This window comes from Cydia splendana, chromosome 1 (genome assembly GCF_910591565.1).
Source record: "Cydia splendana chromosome 1, ilCydSple1.2, whole genome shotgun sequence".
Taxonomy (NCBI): domain Eukaryota; kingdom Metazoa; phylum Arthropoda; class Insecta; order Lepidoptera; family Tortricidae; genus Cydia; species Cydia splendana.
The window spans coordinates 19,195,233-19,217,905 of NC_085960.1; the positions used below are offsets into that span (position 1 = coordinate 19,195,233).

The 22,673-nt window shown below is 38.9% G+C and overlaps 1 protein-coding gene across 1 annotated transcript; it reads right to left on the bottom strand.

The window, feature by feature from the left end:
* Positions 1–15,967: 15,967 nt before the first annotated feature.
* On the bottom strand, positions 15,968–16,769 carry LOC134799842 (lysozyme-like). The gene is made up of 3 exons (XM_063772281.1): positions 16,450–16,769; positions 16,206–16,364; positions 15,968–16,127 (listed from the first exon to the last, which is right to left on the bottom strand). Exons 1-3 carry the CDS (start codon positions 16,574–16,576, stop codon positions 15,997–15,999), a joined length of 417 nt encoding a protein of 138 aa, XP_063628351.1. The 5' UTR covers positions 16,577–16,769; the 3' UTR covers positions 15,968–15,996.
* Between the last annotated feature and the right edge of the window lie 5,904 nt (positions 16,770–22,673).

The window sequence follows — 22,673 nt, forward strand, 5'->3', positions numbered from 1 at the left end:
AAAAATGCTATTTTCTTCTTAGAATCTCCAGCCAGCATTCACTACGATTATAATTGCGTATTTTATGATATCTCGTGTGATGCTGGTGACACGCATAAGGGTCATCATATGATAGATATGGTTTGATTTATTTATCATATAATATACAATTTCATTTAATTTTAAAACAATCAACACGCAATCAATTCTTAGTCATTTTATCGTGATTATCGGCTTCTTTACTTAACAATATATATTTCAATCAAAATTATAAAAGTCAGGTTAAGCAATTACACTTATAGGAACTTAAATTACCAAGGGTCATCACTAAGCTACCAGTAAAGAAAACAAAGTAGACCTTAATATTCCATAAAACTCTTTTATGAAATACAATGTATTATCTCATAAAAAGTTTTTCAAGCGATTTTACGTTAGATGGCTCGTCTATCAAATCTTTGGGTAGTCGCTCGCAGTATGTAGGTCTGAAGACACGCGGGTTTTCACCTGCAAGTGCCATGCGACACGGGACACTTCAAAGACATTCTGTTGAGCGAATCAACCTGGCGTTTACTTTCGAAAACGATGACATCTTTATTCTAAGGTTAGTAAGAAATGGTTGCGAAATGCCAAGTGACGTGATGGGATATAATTTTCGACAATAATTTAGAAAACACTCATATTATGTTTTGGATAGCCTAGTAAATACTCAGAAAGCTTTAATGTAGAGTTTCTACAGCCACATTCTCATGCAATATCAAATATTATGCCACGCCGATTTCACGCCGATCACGCCGCCGCCGCCGATCAAAAAATCATCGGACGCCGCCGCCGATGATTTTGCCATCGGCGCACATCTCTAGGTCTTACCTCTTTGAGGCCCGACGGCCATCTAACATTACTGGCATAAAGGATGCACTTATGACTTTGACGCATGACAGAATGAGAAGCCGAATTGCGTAAAATGGGCGTTTTCAGTTGAATTCATAAAATCAAAAACGATGATAAATCCGTCGGTATAATGATAATAAGTAAATATTCTTTGCTATGACAATTAAGACGAGATGAAAACCTTTACTTTAAAGTGGATTATCCTGGATATGGATGTGTTTTCTAGTTGCACTGAGGTACTTAAGGAAAATGAACAGGTAACTTTGGATTTATTTTCTATCGAGAAAATTTTAAGCATTCGTGTTTCGACTAGCATGAAATCTCTTATCATATAGTCAAAAAACATATATCCGAAAATCACATCTGTTTATTTCCGGGGCTAGCCACTGCCACCTTTCTAAGATCCTGTTATTTTGCGATGCACAGCCTTAACAGAGCAATTTTCCGAGCATCATAACAATAATTAATTATAAGTTAATTTTGAAAAAGCATCCCTTTATAAAAAATACCAAGGTATATTTCAGCTATAATAATAGAGTTTTGGGTACCTGGGCCCGATTCGGATTTTGAAATAGACATCTATTAGATATCTTTTAGACATCACCAAGATACGATAACGATATGTTTAAGATCTAACCTGTCAAATTTGACATTTGCGCGATTCTGGAGATACTGTTGAACGATTTCCACAGGATATGACTTAGAGATCCAATTCACATCTAATAGATATCTTACGTGTACATAATTCTTGATATTACATGCCTACATAATAGGTACCTAAAGTCATAGAGAATTGAGTTGACCTATGCAAAAGCTTACAAATACAAATGTACTCGTACCTACTAAGATCCAATCTAAGATCGAGATTTTTTACTAATTTGATGACGCTATTATCAGTAAGAATCGAAACTTTTTATAACCTAAAAAAACATGAACAATAACGCAATAAATATGCAAAATTATTTTTATAATGTATATTTTTTAAATAATCGGTTCACTTAGTTATGCAGACTAAACTCGGAATAAAACCTAAAGAATAAAATTTTAAAGTTCATGTAGCTAATGTTTTCATAAGTGGAAATTTTACCTAGCTCTACCATATCTATTGTCAAAAAATAATATTTCTTTTTTGTGAAATAAGTTATAGTGAATATAATAACCACATAATAACGCAGTTCGAACCTACTGATAAGGATTGAACTTGCAAACTTTGTTTCGTGATATGGGGGACTTTACCGAAACATACCAATCCGATCAACTATGCTAATTTTGTTAACAGATACACCTACATACACGAACAATCAGGTGCAAAAAATATATAAGTACCTACGAGTATGTACTGAAGTTACACAAATGATTTAAGCCAGCTCTAATACTAGTGTGGTGGAATCAGTAGCATCAGTCATATTTTTGTATGCAGAAAGAAGCAAAATGGGCTTATATATTTTAGAAATCCTATAAATATCTATCTTCAATACGGAGAAGAAAGAAGATAAGTAGTCAAGTCATGGATATTATTTTAATGTAGGTACCATTTAAAATATCAAATTATTGAGTGTTTCCTGGTGATATAGACTTTCCAAAAGTGGCCAAACAACAGTTATATGTAAAAAAAAGTCAAATATCTGTCCCGGGGACTTCCCCGCGCCTCATAGTAAGTAACCGGCGAGACGGCGCTGCGGTCAGCGCTCTTAAACTTATCTCGCAGGTCACGTCTACGTTCCTTGTTCGCTCAGTATAAAGAGGGGTTACTACGAATATCGAAATTCAAATATCAATATCGTCTACCACCATCGGCTATTCGGTTTGTATTATTGAAGATTGGTTAATATGTAGTAAATTCTGGTCTCCCCACCATTATATTGTAAGGGCATATGCGTCTTACCTACAATTATATTTATTGGAATAATCAACTTAAGGCGAGGTATGCCCGAGGAAAATTTTCAGATTCTGTCAAATTACCCCATTTCACACACAAGTACACTTCACGCACACTACCTCAGTTTACTGGGACAGGTCAGTGACCCATCCTGTTTTTTTAAAGATGCACATGAGAGTATTTTGAGTTTCGTGTTAACCACTAGCCTCCTTTGAGGAAGAGAAACTCTAAAAAAGTTCCATTGAAAGAAGGAAGAGAAACAATATATTTTATCTTACTCTTCTTGTCTGTTCAAGTCACATGTGATGTATTTACATGTAAATTAACTAAAATCGAATTCATTAGATACGCGTACTAAATAAACCGAATAAATACAGAAGTCGTCAGATGAAAAACGTTATTTAGGTACTACTCTATTCAATAGGGCTTTCGATAAGGCGTAAAATTAATTCAATGACAATTTAATTGAAATCATATGTGTATTCCGATGATGTTATTATTATATAACTTACTTACGTTAGCTTAGCTTTAATCTGTATATATTTAGTTGTAGTACCTAGCTAATAAGAAAATTTTGCATGCCTTTTCAAGTGAAATGTAGGGGAGAGCGGGGACAAACGTAACGGCGGGTAGAAAGGAAAGTTACTATTGCTCTGTAAGTTTATCTAATAGTCAAAACACCACTCCGCTGCTATTAGGTGATAGACAGTGGCGCCCCCTTCACTTGCATTCAGTCGAAACGGGCGCCACGTGCTATTAGGTTGTGTGAGAAAACACAACGTTATTTTTCTAATCAAAAGTACGTTTTTCGACTTTTAGTTATTTGATGTTTACGTTGTATTAAAATACTTAATTTTCTGAAAAATTGCATATCCCCTAGAGTGGCATTGTCCGGCTCCCGGTCTCTATGGTGGCGGGGAGCCGGGAGACGGACAGACATAACAAGCCGTTGAATGGCGGCGCCTCAGATTTAACGGTGGGTTGAAGTTGGGTGGCGCGGCCATTTTGGAAAAATATACGTCAAGTGGCGGGGCCTCCAGGGTGGTCATCGCGAATTTGGCGCGTGTTAGAAATATGACCATTTCTCAAAAAATATGTATGAATGATATATATTAACTATGTATTATTGAATTCAGCATAAAATGGTTTATTTGATTGTATACCAATGAATTACATTCTATTTTATGTGAATTATGCTGGACTTGATCAAATCTCATATTATTACCAAATTTTTTCTACTTTCATGTATAAAAATACGTATAATTAGGAAATAAAACAATTGATTGTAGAAAAAGCAGTTTTTATGACAAAACAATACATTTAATATGATTCACACAGTTCTAACAAACTTTATTTTACGCGGGAATTCGACCGTTAAGGAATACCATCCTTAATTGTTTATTGACGAATGCATCTTGCAAGAGTGAGCAAGCAAGGCATAGGGTTAACGGTTTTATTTTAGGTGCGAAATACGATGTCGCACAGAGGCCGGGAGACGGTCTCTGCCACTCACGGGCTTGTTATGACGGAACCGTCTCCCGGTTCGCCGCCAATTAGGGAAGTGTCCGGCTCCCGGCCTCTGCCAAGCAGGGGCATATTTAAAAAAATGGCCGCGTCATTTTTCCTACCCTTCAACCGGAGGCCCTGCCACCCGAAGGGATATTGATTATTGATTAGATTGATTGCAATTTATTTTCTCGAACACGTTCCGTTTCAAAGATATCTTTCATGTTTTCAGAAAAATGCGGTCGGGTACAAAAGTAACAAAGCCGTATAGGTACAAAAGTAACATTTACATCCCATACAATATATACCTATTGAATCTAATATGGGGTCACACGCTTAATGCGTCAATGATGATTTAAACGATGTATGCCATATTTATGAGTGAAGAAACTCTGAGCCTAAATTATCTGAGTAGGAAACATGTTTATAACAGAATAATTGATCTCATCACTTGAAATAAAAACAATTTCTAACGAGGACTTAATATTGATTTGTTTTCTTAAAATGCTAATGTTTATGTAGTTAAAATGCAAATATTAAAGTGCGTGATCAATAATAATTTACATAGTTATATAGTACTTTTTTGATTTGATATGTCATATTATATTAATTACAGCCCACTGTGTCTTGTTACTTTTGACCCACATGTGTTACTTTCTGCACGCCAACGGGGTCATAAGTAACAACAGACGATTTTTTAGTCACTCTAGTACTTACATACAAAATACACAATTATAAGGTTCATCAAGATGTTAATGTACAGAACATGCAATGAAGTTATATATGACTACATTAATTTCATCAAAATAATAACGGTTAGCCAGAAACTAAGGTCAAAGTACAAAGTGTTGCGTTTCTCCCCTACGCATCCAAAATTACTGTCCACCTATGTTCATCACTACATTTTTGCAAACATATCGTTATCTTCGTCAATAAATAAAGTCCTGGCAGGGTGGAAATTTAATTTTGGCGGATTGTTTTTCTCTGCATCTGACTGTACAGCTACGCCAAATTTTTGGTAAACTTACGGTTATATGTTCAGAATCTGAATCTGTGTAGTTATATAGTACGAAAATACTTAAGATATATGGACATTCCTCTGGTCCTAGAACTACGTCCAAAAGAGAGGTATGGCCACTGTGAATTACATCTCGCTTTGTGTGGTAGGACACAGCACAGCAGATGTCATTCCAGATCTAAAGCAGAGCTAAACCTTACAGAAATCTGCAGCCAAATAACACTAGATCCTACTCATAGTATTGTTCCTGCCGGTGAGTATGGTTGCCAGTTATCAACGAGGGTGCCGAGGGTTAGGCACGGCAACGCGCATGTACCTAACACCTCTGGAGTTGCAGGCTATATCAATAGGCTACGGAGACTGCTTACCATCAGACGGGTCGTATGCATGTTTGTCATCGACGAGGTATAATAAATAAAATTATATATGCACAGAATATAATTGAACTAAAAACTTTGTTTTATTTTATAGTAAATTTGGATAACAATCGATACATAGACAATCCCAGTAAACCAGTCTGCAGCCTGTAAGCCTCGTAGGCAAGTATATCTCACGCCTCACGAGCCGCAAAAACTCGCTAGGACTGAGGCTAGACCATAGTCGTTTATTTATTCTTGATTTCATGAAGGTTTGCAGAACAGCACGTAACCGCATTATACATCTAGGCGGACCTCACAGCAACAAAATAGGTGTACCGCTTCAAGATTTTCAAGTAGTATAAATATTTACATATCGTTCCGTATTAATAGGTAATATTTGAAGATCAAATCTATCTAGATCTAACATAAATACAAGATCAAAAAATTGTCATCACAATCAGTTCATTGACGTTGACGTACAGAAGTCACATGGGTACGTTTTTAAAATGACGCAATATTAGGTAATACCAGCATAATGAAAATTAACTCCAATCAGTAAGTATGAGTTTTCAAACTTTTTTAATTTTAAGCGGGGTTTCAAGGACCAAATTACTTAAATGATTTTGGAACCGTATTGTTTTAAGATAGTTTACTGCGTTTTTTAATAAGTATGCCCCGTAAACAACAACAAATCAAATTTAAGATGAGACTCGAGCTCTATGTGATGATAATTTAATTACCCTATTTTTTTAAATACAATTTGTCTACTGGTATACTTTTTCATATACGTATATGATTTAATGTCAAAATAATTGCAAAAACCAACTGTCAGTTTAGTGCGCCCTGCGATAGGACCGCCTTCGTTCAAGCCCAGCGGGCATCTGATCAAAGAAGTTGCGTGCACGGGACCGCTGATATCATGTTTTTGAACTTATTTATTTAATGTTAAATTAAAAAAAAAAGTAATCGCGGAATTCGCTCAAGCATAAAATTACGCGTTATTAGAAGCAGTTTTCATATTTTTATCTTTTGTGCACAAATTGTTACGAATCTTTAAAGTCCGTTTTAGACCTATGTTCGTGATCGTTTTCTATCGAGCAAAAGTCAAAAACTTAGGATTCGGATCGCGGAAGTCACTAGAAAAAGCCCTCAAGATTGCTAATTGAATGTATGGCAGCCGTATTATGATCCAAAAAAGAGCTACGGCTTTTTAAAAACTTCGTTTTCTGAACCCACTGCACCTTAATCAAGTTACCTACAAATGTTAGGTTAGCGCGATTCAGCCAGAACACAAAATCAATCAATTATTTAATAGCTTCAAGCCATTCATTTTCGCTAAACGTATAGTAGCCACGTCAAATTAAGCCGAATTTGGGCAATCTGCGGAAATAATTCGTGTAGTTTTGAAAATTGGTACAGATATACCTTGTGGTGTCCAGATAAACATACTAAAAGTCCTCGAGGCTAGGGGGTGTGCTGAGGGTGTAGGGGGAGGGGTTGAAGGTACCCTTTTTCATATTTTTGCTCATATCTCGAATATCTGTACGAATAGCATTATAATTACTTCGGACAAAAGTTTAAACATAAAATTTCCTACAAATTTGGTTACGTTTATTTTTACTCTGCGATCAATACTTTAGGAGCTACAGGCTGTTAAAGTTAAATAAGAGATAAAAAATAGACGGTTTAAGAAAACGTCGTTTTTTCGTAATTGTTCATCATAAATAAACATTTTAGTTTAGAAAAAGTAAGCTAAGCGACCTGCTGATATAATGTAAAAAAACCGGCCAAGAGCATGTCGGGCCATGCTCAGTGTAGGGTTCCGTAGCTACCCGTCCGTCAAAATAAACTATTTGCAAAAACTCAAAAACTGATAAACCGATTAGGTTCGCTATATTTTTTCCTTGAAGTCTTTACTAAGTTTTACTTTCACGATTTTTTTTTGTTTTTTTTTGGACCCATGGTTCATATGTTAGGGGAACTAAAGTGGAAAACACAACTGTTTTTCTTTCAGATCGATTATTTCTAAAAATATTAAGTTGATCAAAAAATGGTCCTTAAAGACCCTCATTCATTTTAAAAGACCTATCCAACGACACCCCACACTATAGGGTGGAAGCGAAAAAAAATTTCATCCCCACTTTAATGTAGGGCAGCCACCATAAAAAAATATTTTTTCTAGTTTCTATTATTAAAATTGGCACGAATATATAAATCAGTTACGCTGACAAAGTAGTAAAATATAAACTAGAAAAAATATTTTTTTTATGGTGGCTGCCCTATATTAAAGTGGGGATGAAATTTTTTTTCGCTTCCACCCTATAGTGTGGGGTGTCGTTGGATAGTCCTCTTAAAACAAATAAGGGTCTTTAAGAACAATTTTTTGATCAACTTAATATTTTCGGAAATAATCGATCTGAAAGAAAAAAAGTTGTGTTTTCCCCTTCAGTTCCCCTAACTTTTGAACCATGGGTCCAAAAAATATGGAAAAAATCGTGAAAACATAACTTAGTAAAGACTTTCAAGGAAAAGTATAGCGAACCTAATCGGTATAGCTGTTTTTGAGTTTTTCAAATAGTGTACTTTGACAGACGGGTAACTACGGAACCCTACACTGAGCATGGCCCGACATGCTCTTGACCAGTTTTTTTTATATTATATCAGCAGGTCGCTTAGCTTTCGTATTCAAAACTGAAATTTTTATTTATTAAACGTTTTATTAAACCGTCTATTTTTTATCTCTTATTTAACTTTAACAGCCTGTAGCTCCTAAAGTATTGATCGTAGAGTAAAATAAACATAACCAAATTTGTAGTAAATTTTATGTTAAAGCTTTTGTCCAAAGTAATTATAATGCTATTCGTACAGATATTCGAGATTTGAGCAAAAATATGAAAAAAGGTACCTACAACCCTCCCGTACACCCCCAGCACACCCCCTACCCTCGAGGACTTTTAGTATGTTTATCTGGACACCACAAGGTATACCTGTACCAATTTTCAAAACTACACGAATTATTTCCGCAGATTTTTCTAATTTGCTTAGGCTATAGGTGGGTTCAAATCGGCAGTTTTTAATTTAGTTCCTCTATCATTGGTTGGTCTTCATTTGATCCGTAGGTACTGCATGCGGCGCTGTGCGTATATGAATATTTACCTCATGTTGATTGATTAATTGCTTGAGTATATTTTATGTATACGATTTTGCTTCTTCCTATTCAAGATGTGTAGGTAGGTCTAGGTATAAATCAAAATACTTCAACGAGGCACCCATATTGTCGCCTAGCATTGACAACCCTGTTGTGTTTACTAACTTTTGTTCTAGTCCTAGTCGAGTTTGTATTACTTAGGTCGGTCGGTGTTGTTTCAAGATTGAGCCTTTTGTTAGAGTTGCGCGCATGACCTGTCGCCGACAAAGCCCGCTCTCATCTTCCTTTGAAAATATCAACATTGACTCATTCGATATGCACATCATCAATTTAATAAGGGGATATTGTCGTCAGCTCAGTTGTGTATTCTCAACTAGCGGCATTATGTTGTTCCACGTAAGAACGCCTCACAAATATTTGCAGGGTATGCTCGTAGTTCATTTGTTATAAAAGTAGCGATTGCGACAGTAGGCGTTTCGAACTACTCGTACATATTGTGACTCAATTTAGTTTAAATGAAACATCAAATCTAAGTTATCATTATCAATCACTCGGGTACCTCGCCAATGTCTACTTGAGTTATGAAGACACAGTACCTACACTTTGCAATATTCTTTGATTCTTAAGGGACCCACTGATTAACAGTCCGCCGGACGGAATCGGCCTGTCAGTTAGAACAAAAAGTTGACAGTTCCGAACAACTGACAGGCAGATACCATCCGGCGGACTGTTAATCAGTGGGCCCCTTAAATGTACTTAATGAAGTATGTATATAGGCCTGCCTATATAATAGTAATGCTTTCTTAGCGACCCTAAAAAGGCCCAAAACTTTGGCCTTTTACTCCAGGCGGCTTAGCACGGTCGCGTTTTTATCCCTTGTCACCATGCCTGTCACGTTCTAACAAGTATGTAAGTGCGAAAGGGACGCGTATAGTGATAGTCGATAAAAATGGAACCGTGCTGAACCCGCTGGATACCACATCGAATATCATGTCGACAAATTTAGTGCGAAGCGTTATTTTACTGACTGCGATTTGACGTGGACTTCATCATACAAGATAATATTATGTCGGCTCGGAAGTCACTCTAAGGGCTCATTTAGACGGCGCGCGAACTCGCATGCGATTTTAGTTACATTGCGGACCATTGAGGTTACAACAATTCAGCCGACCGATCCAATGACGCAATGTAATGAAACTCGCATACGAGTTCTCGCACCGTCTAAATGAGCCCTAAGAATCATTAGGTAAAACGTGTTTTTTATTTCCTAGATACTAAAATGACAATTCGACTTCATTAACTAAAATCAAAATTGCTAGTCACTTTTTAGTAGGCGCATTCGTTCTATCAAAACCGCAAGGAATGTGATGTACTACGATACGTTTATTCACGGTACAGTATTTACTCGTAATGTTTTTAGTTTGTCCATTCGAGAATCCCTAAAGATCATTACTTTTAGATTAGGTATATTTCTACCAGTTCCAGAAAGATCAAGGCGGGAACAGTGACTCAGCACGAATAGTGGGGCTCAATCGCATAAATATCGTTCTATACTACAGCACCCTCGTCGTGTGTTACAATAATCATCGCTCGCCCATTTGTATTTATTCAATGATTGAATATTTCTGCTGTATAGCAGGAAAGCAAATAGCCTCTCTCGTGTTGAAATGGGGTTGGCCGGTGGAAGTTTTTAGCAGATGGCGCCATCATAGCTTGCCCTGTCAATCCCTATAATTGTGTCAATTTTTTGTTTTTTTAATACACTGGATGCCAGCCTTTTAAGCCAAATCTCATAGAAAAAGGGGCAAGCTATGATGGCGCCATCTATGCAAACCTTTGACAGTTGCCAACCCCATTAGGTTGAGTGAGGCACTGTTCGAGGTGAGCCACTGTTCCCGCCTTGACCCTATCAATTATTTTTATGTAATTAAATTAATGTATGACACGAAACACACGAAATATCATGAAAAGTTAAATCAAAATCACAACTAAGTAACATTCCTTGGGTTTTCGTGGCTGCACCCGTTGTCTAATTACGTATACCTATCCTCCAATATACGTTTAGGTCAAAGTAACTTTAATTTAGATAAAATAAAATAAATAAAAAAATTAAAAATAAATAAAAAGAAAACTAAAACAAAATAACTTAATACTAAATTACACTAAAACTAAATGGAGAGCCTAATAAACTAGTATTTTTGCCCAAAACCTAAAATAAATGAAGTACCTATCACTAAAAAGTAAAAAAAAAAAGAAAAAAAAATAAACAAAAAGAAAACCAAAATAAAATAATTTAATATAATTTCTTTAAAAAAAAAAGGGAACCGCCTTCAAAAAACCAACCCACTACAAAGCACAAAATAATTTTTATATGGCACCCCTATACGTGTCCAGTCCCTATCCCGTCCTAAAGCAAATTTCTGCCAAAAAGTAATTAATACCTAATAATAAGAAAATTAACAGTCCTTAACAGTCTTTTGTCAGGAGGCAATAAAGTGCGCGCCTTCAACGCCTGGGTACTGCCCCTACTCACATACTCCTTTGGCATACTAAGGTGGACTCAGACCGAGCTGGACTCCCTGGATCGGAGGGTCCGGTCACTGCTCACCGCATATCGCATGCTACACCCACGCTCGTCAGTTATGAGATTGTACATCCCACGGAACTGTGGAGGCCGAGGCTTCCTAAACGCCAAGGATCTCCATAACCGCGAGGTGTACAATCTCAGGAATTATTTCCTTAACAACGAGTGTGGGATGCATCGTGATGTGGTGGCAGTAGACAGGAACCTCACGCCGCTCTCCTTGGCAAACGAGAACTGGCGCAAACCTGTGGTACTAAGTACTGCGGATCGCAAGGCGGCATGGGAGAGTAAGGTGCTACACGGGCGGTTCTACAAGGCCCTCACGGGACCCGATGTGGACCTGCTCGCGTCGGTGTACTGGTTACGATTCGGGGACCTCTTCGGAGAAACCGAGGGTTTTGCCTGTGCAATTGCGGACGAAGTGATGATGACGAACAACTATCGGAAATATATCCTGAAGGACGGTACGGTCGACATTTGTCGGGCATGCCGCCGTCCCGGAGAGTCACTCAGGCATATCATTTCCGGGTGTTCTCATCTTGCTAACGGCGAGTACTTGCACAGACATAATCTCGTAGCCAGGATTATTCACCAGCAACTTGCTCTTCTAGGCAAGGCCATTTGTGGACCGCGAAGTACCGTACTACAAGTACTTACCTGCGCCTGTTCTCGAGAATGGTCGTGCCACGCTCTATTGGGATCGATCTATCATCACTGACAGGACTATTGTAGCCAATAAGCCTGACATAGTGATAATAGATCGATCGCAACGTCGGGCTGTGCTCGTTGACATCACCATCCCCCATGATGAGAATCTCGTGAAGGCCGAGAAGGACAAGTCCAGTAAGTACCTAGACTTGGCTCACGAGATAACCGCCATGTGGGATGTTGATTCGACGATCATTGTCCCGATAGTCGTTTCAGTGAACGGTCTAATAGCGAAGAGTCTCGACCAACATCTTGAGAGACTCTCGCTAGGTGGTTGGATCAAGGGTCAGATGCAGAAGGCGGTGATCTTGGACACGGCGTGGATAGTCCGCCGGTTCCTCTCTCTGCGGCCCTAACCACCGGTAGCTTGGGCCTTGCCCCGCTGCTGGCGGCACCCTAGGTTAGGTTTTTTATAATGTGTTTATATGTATTTTTTATCGTTTTGTAAGTGTTTTTATATTTTACTTTTATATTCATATTATAAATAACCTAACTTGAGATGAAAAATAAATAAAGAGAAAAAAATTAATAATAATCCGGGTAATTACTTACTTTTTGAAGTCGGTGCCAAACCAAAACGAAGAACGCTGCACTTACTTGCATTATTATAAAGACATACTTAGTTTACTCATTAATTTAGTTCTTGTAGGTATATACTACATACTCGTATTTTTTTCTGATTGGCAGCAAAGAATGTTTTTGTTGGTTTGGCACCGCCTTCAAAAACTAAATAATTACCCGGATTATTATTAATTTTCTTATTATTAGGTATTAATTACTTTTTGGCAAAATTTGCTTTACGACGGGATAGGGACTGGACACTTATAGGGGTTCCATATAAAAATTATTTTGTGCTTTTTAGTGGGTTGGTTTTTTGAAGGCAGTTCCCTCTTTTTTTAAAAGAAATTATATTAAATTATTTTATTTTGGTTTTCTTTTTGTTTATTTTTATTTTTTTTATTCTTTTTTTTTTACTTTTTAGTGATAGGTACTTCATTTATTTTAGGTTTTGGGCTAAAATACTAGTTTGTTAGGCTCTCCATTTAGTTTTAGTGTAATTTAGTATTAAGTTATTTTGTTTTAGTTTTCTTTTTATTTATTTTTAATTTTTTTATTTATTTTATTTTATTAATTACTTTTTAGTGATAGGTAAGTAAGTACTTCATTTATTTTAGGTTTTGGGCTAAAATACTAGTTTGCTATCTTCTCCGTTTTGGGCTAATAACTATCTACTAATGTTGGTGATGGTCTAACTCGATGATAATCGCGACAAAACATAATATGACGTTTCGGTGCTAAACGATTTGTATGCATATTGCTCCCACTCCCACTTCCAGCGCCAGTCCGATTCCGACTCCCACTCCCACTATTTTATCCAAATCGGTTTCAGCAACTTAAATTTGTTGGTAGGTATACCGATAGCATCGCCACCTACCGGGTACAATTAGTTTTTCAAACCATCCATGTACTGTACACTAAAACCTTTTCCAGAATGTAACACTTTTCTGAAAACCGCATCAAAATCGGTTCAGCCAAACGCGAGATAATCACGAACAAACATACATCCATACAAACATACGGATCAAACTGAGAACCTTCTTTTTTTAAAGGCGGTTAGAAAAAAGTTGATTAACCCACCTAGTGGAACTCTGCAACATAGGCACACGACGACAAGTCGGTTAACCAAAACAAAGTGTGCCTATATTGCACCAAACCTGAATTCCACTAGGTACAGCCAAGGTTCAGCATCAACTCTATCTTGGGTACTGCTCTCCCAAGTGCTCATCAAAGCGTGTCGGATGAGAAACCAGAGTGTGTCTATGTTGCACCAAACCTGAGTTCCACTAGATGCAACCAGGGTTCAGCATCAGCTCTATCTTGGGTACTGCTCTCCTAGGTGCTCATCAAGATGTGACGGATGATCAAAATAGCGTGGGCCTATGTTGCACCAAACCTGAGTTCCACTAGGTACAGCCTGGGTTCAGCATCAGCTCTATCTTGGATACTGCTCTCCCAAGTGCGCATCCAGATGTGACAGATGACCAAAATAGCGTGGGCCTATGTTGCACCAAACCTGAGTTCCACTAGGTACAGCCAGGGTTCAGTATCAGCTCTATCTTGGGTACTGCTCTTCCAAGTGCTCATCAAGATGTGACAGATGACCAAAGTAGCGTGGGCCTATGTTGCACCAAACCTGAGTTCCACTAGGTACAGCCAGGGTTCAGCATCAGCTCTGTCTTGGGTACTGCTCTCCCAAGTGCTCATCAAGATGTGACAGATGACCAAAGTAGCGTGGGCCTATGTTGCACCAAACCTGAGTTCCACTAGGTACAGCCAGGGTTCAGCATCAGCTCTATCTTGGGTACTGCTCTCCCAAGTGCTCATCAAGGCGTGTCGGATGACCAAAACTGCGTGGGCCTATGTTGCACCAAACCTGAGTTCCACTAGGTACATCCAGGGTTCAGCATCAGCTCTATCTTGGGTATTGCTCTCCCAAGTGCTCATCAAGGCGTGTCGGATGACCAAAACAGCGTGGGCCTATGTTGCACCAAACCTGAGTTCGACTAGGTACAGCCAGGGTTCAGCATTAGCTCTATCTTGGGTACTGCTCTTCCAAGTGCTCATCAAGACGCGTCGGATGACCAAAAACAGCGTGGACCTATGTTGCACCAAACCTGAGTTCTACTAGGTACAACCAGGGTTCAGCATCAGCTCTATCTTGGGTACTGCTCTTCCAAGTGCTCATCAACATGCGTCTGATGACCAAAAGAGCGTGGGCCTATGTTGCATCAAACCTGAGTTCCACTAGGTACATCCAGGGTTCAGCATCAGCTCTATCTTGGGTACTGCTCTTCCAAGTGCTCACCAAGGCGCGTCGGATGACCAAAACAGCGTGGGCCTATGTTGCACCAAACCTGAGTTCCAATAGGTACAGCCAGGGTTCAGCATCAGCTCTATCTTGGGTACTGCTCTTCCAAGTGCTCATCAAGATGCGTCGGATGACCAAAACAGCGTGGGCCTATGTTGCACCAAACCTGAGTTCCACTAGGTACAGCCAGGGTTCAGCATCAGCTCTATCTTGGGTACTGCTCTCCCAAGTGCTCATCAAGACGCGTCGGATGACCAAAGAGCGTGGGCCTATGTTGCACCAAACCTGAGTTCCACTAGGTACAGCCAGGGTTCAGCATCAGCTCTATCTTGGGTACTGCTCTTCCAAGTGCTCATCAAGACGCGTCGGATGACCAAAACAGCGTGGGCCTATGTTGCACCAAACCTGAGTTCCACTAGGTACAGCCAGGGTTCAGCATCAGCTCCATCTTGGGTACTGCTCTTCCAAGTGCTCATCAAGACGCGTCTGATGACCAAAACAGCGTGGGCCTATGTTGCACCAAACCTGAGTTCCACTAGGTACATCCAGGGTTCAGCATCAGCTCAGATCTATGTATACTAAAACCTTCTCCAGAATGTAACAAACACTTTTCTGAAAACCGCATCAAAATCGGTTCAGCCAAACGCGAGATAATCGCGAACAAATATACATACATACATGCATACATACGGGTCAAACTGAGAACCTCCTTTTTTTTTGAAGTCGGTTAAAAATTAAGTAATTAAAAATACGATAGTAAATTAAACACGTAATTTATTTGTTACACATTATACATACATGGAAATAAATAATGCGAATCTTGATAGAATGAATAGTGCTTATTAGAAACGTAAAGTACGAGCATCAAAGAACACACGTAAGGTAAACGTACTGGTGCTGGACGCGGTCCCAGTGCATGTCATCATGAAACTTAAGCCATTGTCAATAAAGGTGACAGCAAGGTGTCATCTATTGGGAATTAGCATGTCGATCACTAGTACGTTTACCTTAATCCTTCACGTTACGCAGTCTTATTTAACGTATGCCATCTAGGTGATCTAGCATTTGGAGATGTCGGGCTTGTCGCCCTGGCAGTGCGCCTTCCAGGCCGTCCAGCCGCCGAAGCCGTGGCGCGCGAAGATCTTCTTCACACAGGTCGCCGCCGCGGTGATGTCGTCCGTGCGCAGCGCTGCAACACACACACACACACCGTCAGCAACCGTCCTCATCAACTACATATCCAAACATGTTTACTGTCTGTACTCACCTGCGCAAGAGACGTTGCACTCGAGGCCGGGCGGGCCGTCGCGCGTGCACCAGTAGCGGTCGTTGACCTGGAAGAGCCCGTGGTCCCAGGAGCTGTCTCCGTTCAGCTTGCCGATCGCGTCAGTGCGGAAGCCGCTCTCCTTCTCTACCAGGCACACCCCTGTAATGACATCGTGGTATCACCAGTAAAGTTGACAAATAAAATAAAAAACTACATAGTACACCACTGTGTACAATGTACTTACAGTCTCTCATCTGGGGTTCGGGGAAGCCTTGCTTCCTCAGCTCGCGCACCAGCTCGCACTTCTCGAACTGCTTCGCCGCCGCCAGCGCCACCAACGCCGCTAAGACTACTAGGACGCGTTTACCCATCTTTCGCTTTCCACACAGAGTTCAACGGAAAGTAACTAACTACAGCTCTTCGCAGCGTTTGTTGAGAATGTGCTTGAAACGACGATGGCATACACTTTATATAGGGTATTAGTTTCCCTGTAGAGTTATTATCTCGAGGTGAAACATAGTTCGGTAAGCCCTGAGGATGTAGCAGCGTCTAAAAGGCCATGACGTAGTGTGATTCAATCAATAAACAAAAGAGAGACGTGTTAATGATGCAAGTGTTTTGTTTTCAGAAGTAATCAGGTCATTAAAGGTTTTTTCTCAAACATGCAATGAAATATTGATGTTATGTTCCTTATAATAGGCTGCGAAGTATGACGTTTCAGGTGCGGCTAGGACAAAAGGTCGTTAATGGAATTTCATACACATCTTGCAGGCCTAGGCCGGCAAAGTCCTCTTTATTAATTTTCATTTCACAGATATTTGTGACACAGCATCGTGGCATTCATCCATTAAAAAAAACTAGAGGCAGTATTTGCTTTATGGTTCGTAATGACACTCTGCCACTACGCCTATAAAAAAAAAACAAAAAACAATGTTTGCTATAATTTGCAGTTTTATTTGTATAAAATCAACATGAACTTAATAAATAATACATTCTATAATTTTATAATTTTAAATTATAAATTTAACTACACAAATAAAAACATTTAAAATATTTCATCTAAACGTTAGCGGTAAAAAGGTCTACTCAAACACGCGTAGTTATATTTTTTAAATTGTTATGGAGGTAAAGTTGAAAAATATTCATTCTGTTTTATTGGATTTATGGTGCGTTGTTAATTTTTACACGACTGCCCAAAAAAAAGAGTGTATTGTTTTCAGCGTTCATGTTTGTATGTATGTGAGTTTCTTTATTCCACCTTAACTTCTGATAGCCTTAACCGATTTAGACGTATGGTACATCATTAGAATCCTTACGTCATCCCGGGTGACATAAGCTATGTGACGTCATTATAAAAACAATATGGCGGACTTAATACGCCATATTACGCAACCTTTAGAAAAAAATATCGTGCAAACCTATCGAGTAGGGTATCAAAATGAAGGGCTGTGAAAGCCGATTAATAATATATGCGCAACATGTGGGTTTAAGTTTAAGTTTGAGAAAGTAAGAATTGACAAAATATGTTAAGAAAAGCTTATCTCATAAAACCAAATATTATTATTGATTGGGACATTAAAAAGAAGGGGTTTGACCGCTGATCATAAAAAAATATAATTTTATTATATTAGGTACAGTATACTACTCATAGTTTTTAATACACCTTCTAAATTGCGCTAATGGAATCGAAAAGTTTAAAATATAGCTTCTATTTATTACTCGATATGATGCAGTCTCTCTAAGCTAACTCTGCACCAACTTTGGTAGAACAAATTGTGAAAGTATCATAATAACCGTATGTTTTTATTTAATTTTAACATTTATGATGATGATATTTTCACACTTTGTCTTAGCGAATGCTATGCAAAGTCAGCTTGGTATTTTCTGGATAAATGATTTCTTCTAAAAAAATTGTAGATTCTTTCCTAGGACGCCCGATGTAAGTGGAGCGCTGAACGCGTTCCAAAACCGGGCGCCTTCGGTGTCCTCATACTAAAAGCGTCGGGCGTAGCCCGACGTACGTGGCGCGCTATACGCGTTCCAAAACCGGGCGCCCGCATACTAATAGAGTCGGGCGTAGGTAGCCCGACGTACGTGGCGCGCTGCGCGCGGTCCAAAACCAGGCGCCTTCGACCTTCTCATACTAAAAGTGTCGGGCGTAGCCCGACGTACGTGACACGCTGGACGCTTACCAAAGCCGGGCGCCTTCAGCGTTCTCATACTCAAAGCGTCGGGCGTAGCCCGACGTCCGTGGCGCGTTGTACGCTTACCAAACCCGGGCGCCTTCGGCGCCCTCACACTTAAAGCGACGTACGTGGCGCGCTGTACGCGTTCCAAAGTCAGGCGCCTTCGGCGCCCGCATACTAAAAGAGTCGGGCGTAGGTAGCCAGACGTACGTGGCGCGCTGCACGCGGTCCAAAGCCAGGCGCCTTCGACCTTCTCATACTAAAAGAGTCGGGCGCAGCCCGACGTACGAGACACGCTGCACGCTTACCAAAACCAGGCGCCTTCGGCGTCCTCATACTCAAAGCGTCGGGCATAGCCCGACGTACGTGGCGCGCTGCGCGCGGTCCAAAGCCAGGCGCCTTCGACCTTCTCATACTAAAAGAGTCGGGCGCAGCCCGACGTACGAGACACGCTGCACGCTTACCAAAACCAGGCGCCTTCGGCGTCCTCATACTCAAAGCGTCGGGCATAGCCCGACGTACGTGGCGCGCTGCGCGCGGTCCAAAGCCAGGCGCCTTCGACCTTCTCATACTAAAAGTGTCGGGCGTAATAGCCCTACGTACGTGACACGTTGTACGCTTACCAAAGCTGGGCGCCTTTGGCGCCCTCATACTAAAGCGTCGGGCGTAGCGCGACGTACGTGGCGCGCTGAACGCTTACCAAACCCGGGTGCCTTCGGCGCCCTCATACTTAAAGCGTTGGGTGTACCCCGACGTACGTGGCGCGCTGCACGCGTTCCAAAGCCAGGCGCCTTCGGCGCCCTCATACTAAAAGAGTCGACGTACGTGACACGTTGTACGCTTACCAAATCTGGGCGCTGGAGGCGCCCTGATACTAAAGGAGTCGGGCGTAGCCCGACGTATGTGACGCGCTGCACGCGGTCCAAAGCCAGGTGCAAATCATAAAACATATGGTTGGTTTAAAAAATCTAAAAAGTATAAAATAAAATAAATTAATTAAAAATTAAAAAACACGACTGCGAAAAAGCGAACTGAAAAGACAAAAATAATTTATAGTTGTGTTAGTTACCCAGTCACATGATTGATATTTTTCATTGACTGTACCTGTGTATTTTATTTCGATTGCAGTCGGGGACCTTTTAAATGGGAAAATGTCAATACATCAAGGTCCCCGACTGCAATTGAAATAAAATACACAGGTACAGTCAATGAAAAATATCAATCATGTGACTGGGTAACTAACACAACTATAAATTATTTTTGTCTTTTCAGTTCGCTTTTTCGCAGTCGTGTTTTTTAATTTTAAATTAATTTATTTTTTTAACTTTAATTTTTTGAGTTCCGACGAAATAATGAAATTAATATTAATTGTAATCGTAGGCGTTGGAATTGGCAGCGTAAGCAGAATTGATTTTAATAACTTGCTGCCTCTGCCGCCAAGTCAAAGACGAAGTATGTATATGGTTGCTTATGGCAATTTTATTATTTGAGAAACTAAGAAAAATGGCTTACAGTTTATTAGAAACAGTTTTGTGGCATATTTTAAATGAATGTAACTACAAATTCGTCAACACTGTGGAAATTATACTTATTTACTCCGTGCATAAAGCAACGATGTATGTGAAACATGATATCAACATGAAAGACTATGTAAACTTATGTGACGAAAACGACAGTCAGACGGATACAAGGCGAAAAAATCAAAGATACATGAAAATATACGGGTAGTAAAAATACACGACTCATGTAAAACATACGCGTGATAATGATATAGGTACGTGTTGGTTATATTTTGGGTGTAGTTTACTTTTAGTTTTTTCTATAAATAAAACTTGGGTTTCGTGGATTTTTTATTTTATTTATTTAATTGCATGTTTGAGAAAAGCACTATACATATAGTGTGAATCAAACGATCTGATCTAGTTTACTCAAAGAGTCTCAAGAATACAATACCATTGAGTGGTAAACCACAAATTAGGATAATCCCCTCGTAGTAAAAGCAGATTATAACCGCCTTGAAATGTTAGTATAGATTAACGACTCTATTTCTTTAAACAATAGACTACAAAATACACTAACTAAATAATGGCTAACCTAACTTTTTTTGCATTTAACAACCATCGACACTCAAAAAGAACACACTCAGTAGAAAAACAGCTATGAGATACCATAAAATTCCATTATATTTTCGGCTCTATAGTCTTACCATAAGGATAAAAATGCTTTGAAGGTAAGAATAACATTCACACGTTTTGCATTTAGAGATAACAGATGTGCCGCCAGGGTCGTACTCGCATTGTTGCAATTGATAAGCACGTGGTTTATCTGTTTATGTCGGAATGTTATTTAGTGGTAATTTTTTCTGACCTATACCTAACTACAATTGTAATAAAAGAGCGAGCGAGACACCAATAAAAAAAAATTACCTGGCCTGTTATCAAATTGTGGGACACATTATGATATGATTGTAGTTTTAAATCTTAGTGTCTAACTGGCTTTCGCTCGTTCAGTACATGTGTTCTTACTCAATTCCTACTGATCTTTTACGCAACTTGGCTAAGTTTTACCGGACATTCCCTGCTTTCGATTGGATTTAGTACCTTGTGATTTTAACGACCCTGGCTACGTTTTACTGGACTTGATAATAATTATGTGGCGACCGTGGGTCAATGCGAGTGCAAGTGGACATTAACTAATATGTATAATAATTATACATTTTTATCTTTCTACATATTTTATTTAACACCAGAATACGTCCCTATCGTGGCTAAGGTGCATGTGACTTTCCAAAAGATTGAATATGATATTATCTTTTTAGACCATTTTAACCCCATTCAACAAGAAATAAGGTTTAGAATGCAATATACATGCAATGTACTTTTAACTTATTTTGTAAGTAAATTGGTTGGCGCCTACGAGAACAAAAGCAGATAATAGGATTGTAATAGAACAATGCCATTGTTAGTACAGGTAAGTGAACAAGATCAGTTCAAAAAGTTTTACCTATACCTCGGCGGGAAATGGGGTTGCCCGCGCTCGGCCGTCTATATGTCTTCGGCCGGCAACCCCTTTCGTCCCGGCCTCTGTAGTAATGTACTATTGTATATACATACGTGTTGCTAGAAAGTTATGGACATTTCTTATTTATCCAGTCTGAAAATCGGTTAATAACAAATAAACAAACAATACCTACAAGTAGTAAGTATTTTTATATATATATATATTCCTACTGGAATTTTATCCAGTAGGTAAACCGTAATAAAAATTCATCGTTGCAGTTACGGAATTTAGTTCATTTGCCTGGTTTACAAATTATAATATGCAACTAAGTAGGTAATGTAGGTATATCGCCCTAGTTTGACCTAGAAAGATAAAATGTATTTTACTTATATCTCTTTAATAACAACCTTGGCCTGCAGGTTTTGATTTTACTTTTCAAGATAACGCTGATGATGATGAGGTACCATAAACTGTCTTGAGATGCCATGCCAGTCATTGTCTGACTCGAAAAGACAGTGATTCTTTACTTTGGTAAACGCTAGTGTACTTACTTACTTCTACTAACTACTAAAACTATTTATTTTAAAATTACTTAATAAAAAAATGTGCCTAGATGTTTAAAATTAATTTACAGTACATATTGATTTTTTTAAATAATATGATGGTTATATTTGAGGCTTATATAAATTTATTGGCGCTAAAAATGAATGCACAGCCAATTTATATTATTATTAGGTCATTACCTATGAAATTGGCGTTTTGTTCGGAGAATTTCAACGAAACACAAATTTCCATACAATTAATTTTGCGGATATTTTTTTGATGGCTAATTCAAACCAAACAAAATTTTTCCAGTAATTTTTGACACCTTTAAGGTATGTTTTCAATATCTCCATTTCTTGAAAATTGGTACCATTAGAAAAATATAAGTAATTTTAATACTCGAACCGACAGCACATGAAAAGACCTATTTTCAAGGCTTAATTCTGAACACTTAACAATAAAAAATAACAATTAATTGTATGTAAAATCGTTGTTTATTGAGTGCACTGTAGTTTTATTGTAATTGTGTATGTACTTTTGTAAAAAAAAAAAAACTAGGATCAGACTTATATCTATGAACAAAAACGCCAATTTCATAGGTAAGGACCCAATATATGCCTAATGAAAGTTCCTGTTTAATATTTCAGTTGCCCGGTTAATAATAAGCCAATGTATAATAGAGAGATCGAAGTCAACTTACCACCAAATACCTGATGACTTCTATGGGGTTCAGCAATTC

What these genes read in the sequence shown, in the direction of transcription:
- LOC134799842 (XM_063772281.1), bottom strand. Translation starts at nt 16,576, where the DNA reads ATGGGTAAACGCGTCCTAGTAGTCTTAGCGGCGTTGGTGGCGCTGGCG. An exon ending in CGAACCCCAGATGAGAGACT is followed by an intron (nt 16,365 to 16,449) that starts GTAAGTACATTG and finishes ATGTCATTACAG; the next exon opens with GGGTGTGCCTGGTAGAGAAG. An exon ending in GTGCAACGTCTCTTGCGCAG is followed by an intron (nt 16,128 to 16,205) that starts GTGAGTACAGAC and finishes TGTGTGTTGCAG; the next exon opens with CGCTGCGCACGGACGACATC.